General features: G+C 44.3%; 2 protein-coding genes across 4 annotated transcripts; both read right to left on the bottom strand.

Annotated features, from left to right (window-relative positions):
• Positions 1 to 53: 53 nt before the first annotated feature.
• On the bottom strand, positions 54 to 4,608 carry si:dkey-197j19.6 (actin nucleation-promoting factor WASL). Of its 2 annotated transcripts, none has more exons than XR_009930748.1 (10): positions 4,259 to 4,608; positions 2,996 to 3,142; positions 2,456 to 2,542; positions 2,014 to 2,101; positions 1,608 to 1,722; positions 1,443 to 1,479; positions 1,100 to 1,253; positions 693 to 913; positions 411 to 485; positions 54 to 315 (listed from the first exon to the last, which is right to left on the bottom strand). XR_009930748.1 is itself a non-coding variant. In XM_062465114.1 (10 exons), exons 1-10 carry the CDS (start codon positions 4,355 to 4,357, stop codon positions 263 to 265), a joined length of 1,092 nt encoding a protein of 363 aa, XP_062321098.1. In that variant the 5' UTR covers positions 4,358 to 4,605; the 3' UTR covers positions 55 to 262. The 2 variants fall into 2 exon arrangements, 1 of the variants encoding a protein (XP_062321098.1); XM_062465114.1 differs by having other exon boundaries at positions 55 to 315; positions 411 to 501; positions 4,259 to 4,605.
• A 120-nt stretch (positions 4,609 to 4,728) lies between these two features.
• On the bottom strand, positions 4,729 to 10,253 carry LOC134023175 (MAP kinase-activated protein kinase 2-like). Of its 2 annotated transcripts, XM_062465061.1 has the most exons (10): positions 9,536 to 10,253; positions 7,827 to 7,966; positions 7,500 to 7,564; positions 7,318 to 7,397; positions 7,070 to 7,196; positions 6,791 to 6,866; positions 6,537 to 6,661; positions 5,686 to 5,771; positions 5,500 to 5,580; positions 4,729 to 5,323 (listed from the first exon to the last, which is right to left on the bottom strand). In XM_062465061.1, the coding sequence occupies exons 1-10, from the start codon at positions 9,797 to 9,799 to the stop codon at positions 5,120 to 5,122; spliced, it is 1,248 nt and encodes a 415-aa protein (XP_062321045.1). In that variant the 5' UTR covers positions 9,800 to 10,253; the 3' UTR covers positions 4,729 to 5,119. The 2 variants fall into 2 exon arrangements, with proteins under 2 accessions (XP_062321045.1, XP_062321054.1); XM_062465070.1 differs by lacking the exons at positions 4,729 to 5,323; positions 5,500 to 5,580; positions 5,686 to 5,771 and adding an exon at positions 5,876 to 6,281 and having other exon boundaries at positions 6,425 to 6,661.
• Between the last annotated feature and the right edge of the window lie 93 nt (positions 10,254 to 10,346).

Below are 10,346 nucleotides of genomic sequence, written 5' to 3'. Positions count from 1 at the left end.
CTCAGCAATGATAGGGTGATAGGTGTGTGATGAAAAAAACTCACATGCATAAATATCATCTTTATTCTCTAGTGGAATTGGTTGTATTTTGACAATCACCAAGCCAAGCTCCATAACGATTCAATTAACACACTCTAGAGACAGGCTTTAACTAACCACCACAATGTATTTTATCGATGAAAGCCCTGTGCACATGAAGCAATAAATATGAAGCATATTTGTTTTTTTACTTTGAGGTTTCCAGGTATATCCTCTGGTATTTCTACAGCTTCAATCCACAGTCTGAATCCTGCTCCGCCAGGTCACTCCTAGTACCTGCAGGTATGAGGACAGGGCATAAACAATAGCCAATGGCTACAGTGGTATTCAGGAGTGAATAGTGGGGGAGATCAATAACAATCTATAATTACCTGTATGGTGCTGCAATTTCAATCTCTTTTGGAAGGCCTCTCTCAGGGCAGTTAGGATGACGTCAGACTCACCAGCTGTAGGAGAGCTCATCTATCACAAATCAAATACTCTTATTGATCTTCATCTCTGTCTTCTGTCTCTTTCTTAATTTTTCTCTCTCCCCCCCCCCCCCCCGCTCTCCATCCCATTCTTTTACTTTCTCCTCGTTCTCTCACACATACACGCACACCCATCAACAAGTATACATGGTCTTCCTCAACCCAGGTGTGAGATGCACTTACTGGTTTGCAACTGTAGCTCTTTTTGATCCTCTCAGGGGGTGGGGGAGGTGGTGTGGAGGGAGGCTGGGGGATGAAGGGGGGCAGAGATTTCCGGCTCTCAAACACATGTGGAAGGGTGGTGCTGGTGGGTTTGAAGGATGGCACTGGTGGCAAAGGTCCTTTCTTGAGGGCCAAAGTGAGGGATGCCCCAAATGACCGGGGTAGGGTCTGGATGCCTGGACCTTTGAGGACATAATGGTGAATACACTGTTGCTTTCTGTTGTATGAAGCTGTTTCACCATCTCCTTACGGTCCCATGTAGGATGTCGTGACATTATGGGTAGTTAAGAAAGATCAATGAGACATAAAAAATAAAATAAACTTTACTTGATATTTATAGCTACGCAGCTCAATTACTCTCTGCATACCTTTGCTCCCCATTTCCTTCTGGATAGTCTCCAGTCCCCCAAATCTGTCGATTATGTGGCAGGCGACCTTGAAAGTGTTTCTGTCATTCAGGTCCTCGTCACTAAACCCTGCCTCCCTTAACAGCTTCTTCAGAGACGGAGTTATATCATCAAGCTGCACACAGGAAAGAAGGACACACACAAAGCCTGGGTTGTCATCAGTACAACAGTGAGAGGTCATGTTACAAGGATACTGTTGATTTCATGACTGATACATGTGAATGAATGGTGTGTGTGTGTGTGTGAATGTTCTGTTTTGCTGTGAAGTATTGATTAAACTATCAATGCTACTGATGGTGCTCACACTGAAGCCTGTCTCTGGATCCATAGGTTCTTCATGTCTATGGAGAATAGATGAGAAATTAGTTGATCACAGGTTAGGTTTAACCATCCACCCCCACTTAAGATCAGTATTTCAAAGTATGTAAATAAAAGATGACCGTGTATCTGTGTGCAAATGTTGTATTACTCTGAGTGAACAGATGTACTGCTCCCAGGCCTGCTTTGCTCCTGTATGGAGAAATTGCCTGCTGAGTTGTGCAGTCTGTTATTATGGGTCGTCTGTGTCCACTCCCTCCTTCTCTCTAGGAGAGATAGAAGAGAGAGAGAAAGAGTAAGAATGCGCATGTGGAAAGGAGAAAGAGGAGGTGGTTGGGAGGGTGCAGGTGAGAGAGGGACCAGAGAGAGAGAGCAGAAAAAGACAGCATTAAAAAGGAAAGCACAAATAGAACAATTAACATATGAATGAATGAATCTACGGAAGAGACCGTAGAAGAGAAAAAAGAGCGCTGGCCTGTGGGGGAGAGAGCAAACTCAACCTTGATGTAATGGAATCTGATGTGAGTGTGTGTGTGTGTGTGTTTTGTTCACCAAACCTTGGGCTCTTTGGATTTGTTTCACCATAGCAGCATGGAACCTTTCTGCCTCTGCTTCATCTGCAAAGTTTATACCTGCTTGGCAGTCCTGGACACACACACACACACATTATCCAGTTGCACCAAATAGCCTCAAACAGACACTCAAAACTACATTAATGGCTAAATCATGTCCTCTTTCTGTGAAAGTCTGAGAAACACTAATAACAGACAATCTCACAAGGGTATCATCAGATCACAAGCCAGTGAGGACACTGGCTGAGGCAGATCTAGATGGTTTTCAGATGTTTGGCTATGCCATGGTAAACACACTCCATGACTATCTGGTGTTTTGGTCACTATTGTGAGGGTAGGAACTTTGCTGTTAGTGGAGGAGATTTTTGAAGTGACCATAATGTTGAGATCTGGTGTGGTTGTTCTATACACTTCAGTTCATACTCACATCTGAGGGAAAAGTGTGGAAGAAGGGGCAGACTGCAGTGTACTTAAATTGAATATACAGCTCTTGTTCCCATAGTAATTTAGATCGCTAGGTTTCGGGGTAGATAAAAAAAAAGAGGATTACGACAGTCATCTTGTGATGCAATACAATAGCGTAACAATGTTGAAATGAAAGGAGCATGACTGTACAGATGACACACCTATAAACACATCAAACTTATTGCTTTCCAAAGAACCTGCCCACGATTACATTTGTGCATGATTACTTATGCACGTCCTCACACACTCACACATATTCAAAACACACACACACAACACTAGGCTAGGGCAGTGGATAAACAAGAACATTTGGCATCTTTCCAGACATCTGAAGCATTTCCTGCTTCAAAACAAGAACCACTGAATAGTAGCACTAATATGATTGTAGTTAGAAAGAGAGAGCTAGGGGTTCGAGGGGGGTGGGGGGATGGAATTAGATAAATTAAAGGTGACATTCCAGACTGAGAACTACTGGTACAGTATACATGTTTTGCTTTCTCACCTTGACACAGTAGAGTCGTAGAAAATAAGAGCACACAGAGCGGTCTTTGACTAGACACAACACCCCAGAGCCCCTGGAGTTCCAGACCTGATGTCCTGAGCCTGACCCTGAGGCAAGGACCACCTGAGCCACAGCACAGGTCTCTGCCTGGAACACATTGACATACAGGAGACAAACACACAAGCCAGATACACACTTAGAAGTAACTACACAGGGCTGACACAGTTGAGAATCATGTATTAACTTTTTGCATTATTTACTTATACTAGTGAAAGTCAGTGCAGTGTATGCAGGTGGTACTGTAGCCAAACTAGATGTTATACTACGGTGTACATATTGTAATCTACAACCAAATATGCCCCACTATCTTCACACAGCCCTCCTACCTTCAGATACTACGGACTGTTAACTGGGCCATTTTACAACTATTCTTTGTTGTTAGGAAGTGGGCATCTAGAGTGTCCCTCTACAGGCTCTTCTAAGGAGTCTGGATATTGATGAAGAAATTGTTTTGTCCGTCTCTTCATAAACGGAGTGACTAAGTTCAGTTGAGTTCTGGATTTTAATAAGTATTATCAATCTGCAGATTGGGAGAGAAAACCAGACCTCTGACAATAAATAACACAACACCAGGCTTAGGTCTCAATCATGTCTCTCTCCGCTCTGAAGGCCGGAGGACCATCTTTTATAGGGCACAGGAATGTAAACATAGATAGTGACAGTCAGGCAGTAATGACGTTACAACAGTCTCAGAGAAAGAGATTCACTGCTCCAAACACATGACAACTCTCAAACTAGAGAGTTCATAGTTGGAGCTCTCCTTGTAGTCATGACAAGGAACGTTTAGCCAGTACATTCTCCTGACCCCGAACATCTATTAACCCTGACACATAGACACAATCTACTCTTATTAATAGCAAGCTTACATGAGAACATACTAACTAGTATCCAATGACTAGTTCTATTGATTAGTGAATAATGTAAGCACACAGGAAATCCCAATTTCTTCCACACTATTCCCATATAAACGTTGGGGTTTCCAGTTATATCTTCTGTTGCTGGTTCTTAGTGGTCACTCTAGCACCTTTAATTTCACACTTATGAGACAAGGATCTATGTTCAGAACCCAGATGAAAATTAGAATAAGAAAATTCTAATTATAAATGTATCAGAATTATAGGAGAGAATGACATATGTGGACAATGTGTAACAGTGAGGTCTTGAAGAGTGTCAGGGGAGACTCTGAGGAGCAGCTGAACTGACCTGACACTGGGGCCCCAGCAGTAAGAAGAGCAGAGCGTTCTCACGGACCGACAGCAACTCACTTAACACTCGACATCTGGATCCCTCGCTGCTTGCCATCCCTCCCTATTTCTTCAACTTCTTGTCTATATACTGTATGTGTATCCGCCTGTCCAGTTCTATCAATACTTTCTGGCTTTCTGGCTATAATTTGTGTATTTTTCTAAACAGTCTGTTATGTTGTCATGTCAGACTCCAATATTCCTAGTGTGCAAAATTACTTCCTAGTGAAATCCAAGTAAAATTGACCTGTACTTCCTCATGCAAATTTTGGCTGGAATGTAAAAAACTTGCATGCCTGCCTCAAATGCCAAAATTTGCCTCTCATTGCCATATTGATGTAACTGACAGCATACATTGTTCATTACAAGAGCGACAAAACTATATACATTTAAGTAGTCCATAGAGCTCCCAAAAACTGATACACAGAATATTATTAAAACATTTATTTGAAACAGTGCCAAGGACAAGAAAAAGAACTAAAATCAATTCCAACACCTACAAAATACATCAGTTTGATGTCATAGATGCTGGTGACAGAGATACTAAAGGTTAAAGGTAAGACAAGACCTCCACTACACATCTTACTGGTTGTTGCCAAAAGATGACAACAAGTTACCATATAATTTCTCCAAGGTCCCTTAATACTCCTGGATGAATATGAGCTCAAATTCCTCCTCTGAATCCTTTACTATTCTCCCTTCTTTATTAAAAGTAAGTATGGGTGGAACTAGGACAGATCTGAGGAGGTGAGGGAAGACTTCTGACACTGAATCCTTTTGTCCTTTTGAGATTAAAATCATCATATTGCCCCTCAGCCTCTTACTGGCTGTTACAAACGGCTCCTCCTCCTCCACCACCACCACCTCCTCCTTCTTCACCTCCATCTCGTCCTCCTTCAGCCCCACTGGCAGCAGGCCTTTTGCGTCTCTTATTGAGCAGCGGGTTGTTGGAGGTGTCCAAGTCTTTGATCATGACCTGGTCGTAGTCCACACGCATGGTGGCCAAGGCGCTGGTCATCTCCTCCTGCAGACAGGACAACAGCAGCCGTTAAACTGTGACAACAAGGGGCTTTAGCCCCATCTAGTTGTTGCTCTCAGTATGCAGCTACTGCCCCCGTCCCTTGCCAATCTACCAAGAACCGTAGCCATTGTGTACTCAACACAAGGTGTCAGTGTTACACAGACATTACAGTATCTCACCTTCACATCATCCCACAGCTCTCTATCCTCCGTTAAAACACGAGAGGTGTGGAGGGGGGTTGGAGGGACCACCATAGACTGCTACAACATCACACACACACATTAATCAGACACAGTTTTGTTTTTTTACAAGAAGTAGACAGGAACAAATGCACAATGAGTATTCCCGGTAGGAGAGATGCCTACATTGATCCAGGGGTGGTTCATAAACTGGCCAATGGTCATCCTCTCGGTAGGGTCAGTCTTCAACAGCTGGTTAATCAGCTGTTTGGCTACAGACAACAAAACAACATCAAACAAACTAAACTACAAGGTGTTTGTACACTCTAGCCCAGTGTTTACATTTACATTTAGCAGACGCTCTTATCCAGAGCGACTTACAGTAAGTACAGGGACATTCCCCCGAGGCAAGTAGGGTGAAGTGCCTTGCCCAAGGACACAACGTCAGTTGGCATGACCGGGAATCAAACTGGCAACCTTCGGATTACTAGCCCGACTCCCTCACCGCTCAGCCAACTGACTCCCTGACTCTGTTTCTCAACTGGTGGGTCGCAGACGTGGGCTTCGGATCCGTCAACAAATCTAACTGTTACCGAACTTCCGATGGTGGTGAGCTTTTATTTTGAAAGGTGCTCAAGTCTCACGCATTCCGCGTGAGACACCGAGTTGATAGCAGTCTCGAGTTATACAAAGTTACATGCTACCTACCAGCCAATCAGAAACACCACCAGCACAACACCAAGGACAAAAATGGGTCCTGAGGTTAGACCAATTGAGAAACACTGCTCTAGCCCAGTGGTTCTCAATCCTGGTCCTCGGGACCCCCTGCCCTGCATGTTTTAGATGTTTCCCTGCTCCAACACACCTGATTCAAATGAATGACCATGCAGGGCAGAGGGTCCCGAGGACCAGGATTGAGAACCACTGCTCTAGCCTACCAACCAAAATGCACCTGCCACAAACCAACACTGAAGATTGGCTAAACACCTCTGTCCTTACTCTATCCCAACCAGTGCCCCACACACTGTCTTCCCCACCTTCCTCTGACACCTCAGCCCACTCTGGGGTGGGGAACTGGTACTGGCCCATCCGGATCCTCTGCTTCATCCCTGGAGAGATGGCCTGGCCCGTGTTGGAGTAGAATGGTGGAAACCCACAGAGCCTGGCACACACACACACATGCGCACACACACACAGTGAGGTTAGAGGTGAAGTCTGTGACTAAATGTGACAAGGTTCCCCTCACCCAGACACAGATGCAGAATAGTGTAGAGACACACAGAGTACTCACAGAATGTACATGATCACACCCAGAGACCACATATCACATGATTTGTCATATTTCTCTGGCCCAAGCACCTCAGGGGCTGACAGACAGATGGACAGAAGGATAAGCACACACGTACACACACACATGCACACACATGCACACACGTACACACACACGTACACACACACATGCACACAGACAACAGAAACAGACATGCACAGAAACATTAAAAACCACAAGAGATGGAATACCCATCCATACATTTACAAATGACATAGAAGTGTATTAGCAAGTCCTTACCAACATAGTAGGGGGTGTAACAGGGAGTCTGGAGAGAGTTGTGTGACGTGGTCTCTTTGGCAAAGCCAAAATCAGTCAACTTCAGCACAGCATTGCTCTCCTTGGTGTTGTAGAGCAGGTTTTCTGGCTACAGTGTGTGAGTGTATATGTGTGTGTTTTTGTGTGTAAACAAGGTGTTTAGAAGGGGTTTTTAATGAAGAGCATCATTCAATTCAGTAAGTGTTCCAATTTGTCAATGACAGTGATACCTTGATGTCTCTGTGAGCGATATCCATGTGGTGGAGATACTCAATGGCTGTGCCTATGTCCCTCATGATCTCTGAGGCCTCTGATGAACAGACGTCAGATCAACACAGATGCTGAAGCTTAGACCACAATACACGCAGTCTACCACAGAGCAGCTGTGTGAAGCATGGAGCATGTGCCTCACCTCTCTCTGTGAATGCCTGGTCCCCTCTGGCCTGTATACGACTGAACAGCTCCCCTCCCTCCATACTGACCCAGAATAACAGGAAGGAGAGACAGTAATCCAAGTTACACAGTTATGAGGCCTTACTCTCAACAAATGTATACTGTCTTTTTCGCAGGTCTCTAGAACAAGACTAGCATTGTGCTTCAGCAATTACTAGCTCCAATTCTACTGAGCCCACACACACTAACCCCAGAGAGGTTAGCATTGTTAACCTTCTCATTAGTGACAGTTTTCCAATAGAATTACATCAAAAGGAATGTACCATGCTGTTCTGTGTATACTCACCACTCCATGATGATGAGCAGGCACTTCTTGCCCTGGTGGATGTTCTCGTACAGACTGAGGATCTGGACGATGTAGGGTCCTCCTGACACACGCCGATGGAGTTCAATCTCCCGCCTGGCTTTGGGACTGTCGTACAGAATCTGACAGAGAAGGACGACAGGAGGAAGGAAGAATCGAGTGTAATCAAAGATTTCCTTATACAGCATCTCCAATGACCTAAATAGGATCATTAAGTTAAGTGAGCCTCAACATGTGCTTGATGTCTGTAAGTTAGACAATCTCAGAGATCTGACGATCGATCCAGGAAAGAGGGACTAAGTCTCTGTATTTCACCTTACACTTTCTGTCAAATGCACACACAACATTTCTTCAAACTCACTTATTACATCACCACTAATACTATTACTACCTCCATTTAAATGTGTTATTTTGGTAGAAATGTATTCCTGGAGAGGAGTTTAAGAAATAGTGCTGAATTTCAGTTCAACATCAAGAGTACCATTTAACCATTGTAAAAAGAGTAGGAAGAATTCTCAGACTGATGCCAAAACCTCCAAAGGATCCAACCTCCTGACTCTAGTAAGGCATTCTGGGTCTGAGTTTCTGGTTTAGACCCAAACAAAATGCAAGGTGATCCTCCTTGTCGCATTTAATTCTGGTATGCTTGGTAAAGCTGAGAAATAATTTAGTAAACAATGTTTGCTTACTGTTCCAAGCAAAATATGCACTGAACCTCAGGGGGCTAGTCATCCTGTTTTCATGGGAAATTGCGGGTGGGGACTGGAACAGCTATCTGGATTAAAAGCTCTGAATACACTCACTACTGCTGATACTGAAAACATTAAGGGGCACACAAAGCAGTTGCACCATGCACTGTGCTTGGAGAGATGGAAAACATAGAAAACTTCAGGGAACCTTTGAACACAGAATCAGGCAAAGTAGACAGGGCCAGAAAGTTCTCGTCTGGACAGGGCACTTGCCACAACAACGACCAGCACTGTCCCAGCAGAACTTGTGTGTCAGAGTTCCAGACAGCACATCACTGCTATCCCCAAACACGTCCATTGTCAGGCCAGGAGACTAATCAAGTTATGAAGCTCTCTGGCTCCCTTTCCAATCTGCTGGCACACAGAGATACATCTCTTTCTTACATGTGCACATAGTATCCAAGCCCACAATCTCTAAAGTGGCAACAAAGTACCGGCCAACCAGACTCCTTCAGTATGCCTACACTTCCTCGTGTTTAACACTGCAGATGGGAGAAAGTCAGGTGATAAATAGCTAACCTCTGTCAAGCATGAAATAGTAGGCTAGTCTGGAGGATTTTCCCCATTGAAGGAGAGAAAGCCCACCAGCACTAACTAAAAGGGGCTAGACAGACTAAATAATGGATGAATGCTCCTCCTTATCATCATATATATCCTCAAATGCTCCATTTAGATCAGTGACTAGGAGCCAAGCAAGTTGTCTGATTTAAGTATAAATGTGATTACTGACTCTTTCTCTCTCTCTCTCTCTCTCTCTTTCTCTCTCTCTCTCTCTCTCTCTCTCTCTCTCTCTCTCTCTCTCTCTCTCACACACACACACACACACACACACACACACACACACACACACACACACACACACACACACACACACACACACACACACACACACACACACACACACACACACACACACACACACACACACACGGTAAAGCCTACCTTTAGAGCACATTTCTTGCCTGTCTTCTTGCAGTAACATTCCAGCACTTTGCCGGTAATACCCAGACCCAGTACTTGAGATGTTAGTTTGTAGTCGTCTGTTACCACATTCCGTTTAAACTCCAGTTTGGGAGAAACGGGTAGCTGAAAATGTGTGGGACCATTGACGATGTCATCCTCTGTGATGAGCAAAGAGTCCGAAGTCCCTGGGGTCTGATGTATCAGTTGCCTCTCCTCTCCATTCCCGTTACCAGTATCTTGCATGATTCAGGAAAGTAAAACTGGGTACGAGGACTGCTTGGCCACAACAAATGTCACTGGCGTACAATCACCGCCCCCCCAAAAATAAGCCTTTTTCCGCTCACTCTCTCGCTTTCGAGGAGTCGAAAATAGTGTGCGTCAGACTCTGTACGAATATCCATATACTATTTCAGATACTATGGACTTTTAGTTGTATTTTCCACTGATGCGTTCAACAGATGATATAGACTACTGTGGAGAGGGGTTGACACTTTTAAGGTTCCACAATTGCACATTTCAGCAAACGGTTTCCCTCTAATAGTCTACACAATTATTTGGTTCACACTCAACAAGGCCTGCCATAATGACTGAACATCTAGCCGAAAAAACAAACATATGAATATATAACGGTGAGACATCCGGCCTGGATCATTTTATCTTCTTCGTTCCTCCCTGCCCGTCCTCTGGTATGGGTGCACCGAAGTCTCCAAGGCTCTTACGTCAGCGCAGGACAGCTCAAGTTCAAGACAGTGTTTATCTTAAAGGGGCCACTACGCCTAAAGGGACAGTG

Source organism: Osmerus eperlanus, chromosome 1 (genome assembly GCF_963692335.1).
Source record: "Osmerus eperlanus chromosome 1, fOsmEpe2.1, whole genome shotgun sequence".
NCBI classification, from domain to species: Eukaryota; Metazoa; Chordata; class Actinopteri; order Osmeriformes; family Osmeridae; genus Osmerus; species Osmerus eperlanus.
The sequence above is the reverse complement of the archived record's forward strand: the minus strand, read 5'-3'. Positions and strand labels throughout refer to the sequence as shown.

Bases quoted from the DNA above. Each gene is read 5' to 3' on its own strand.
- si:dkey-197j19.6 (XM_062465114.1), bottom strand. From the start codon at position 4,357: ATGGCAAGCAGCGAGGGATCCAGATGTCGAGTGTTAAGTGAGTTGCTG. The intron at 2,543-2,995 runs GTGAGAAAGCAA...CCCGAAACCTAG, and splicing joins TACGACTCTACTGTGTCAAG to CGATCTAAATTACTATGGGA. The intron at 502-692 runs GTAAGTGCATCT...GATTTGTGATAG, and splicing joins AGAGCTACAGTTGCAAACCA to ATGAGCTCTCCTACAGCTGG.
- LOC134023175 (XM_062465061.1), bottom strand. From the start codon at position 9,799: ATGCAAGATACTGGTAACGGGAATGGAGAGGAGAGGCAACTGATACAT. The intron at 7,197-7,317 runs GTATCACTGTCA...CACACACTGTAG, and splicing joins TCGCTCACAGAGACATCAAG to CCAGAAAACCTGCTCTACAA. The intron at 5,324-5,499 runs GTGAGATACTGT...TCCTGTCTGCAG, and splicing joins AGCTGTGGGATGATGTGAAG to GAGGAGATGACCAGCGCCTT.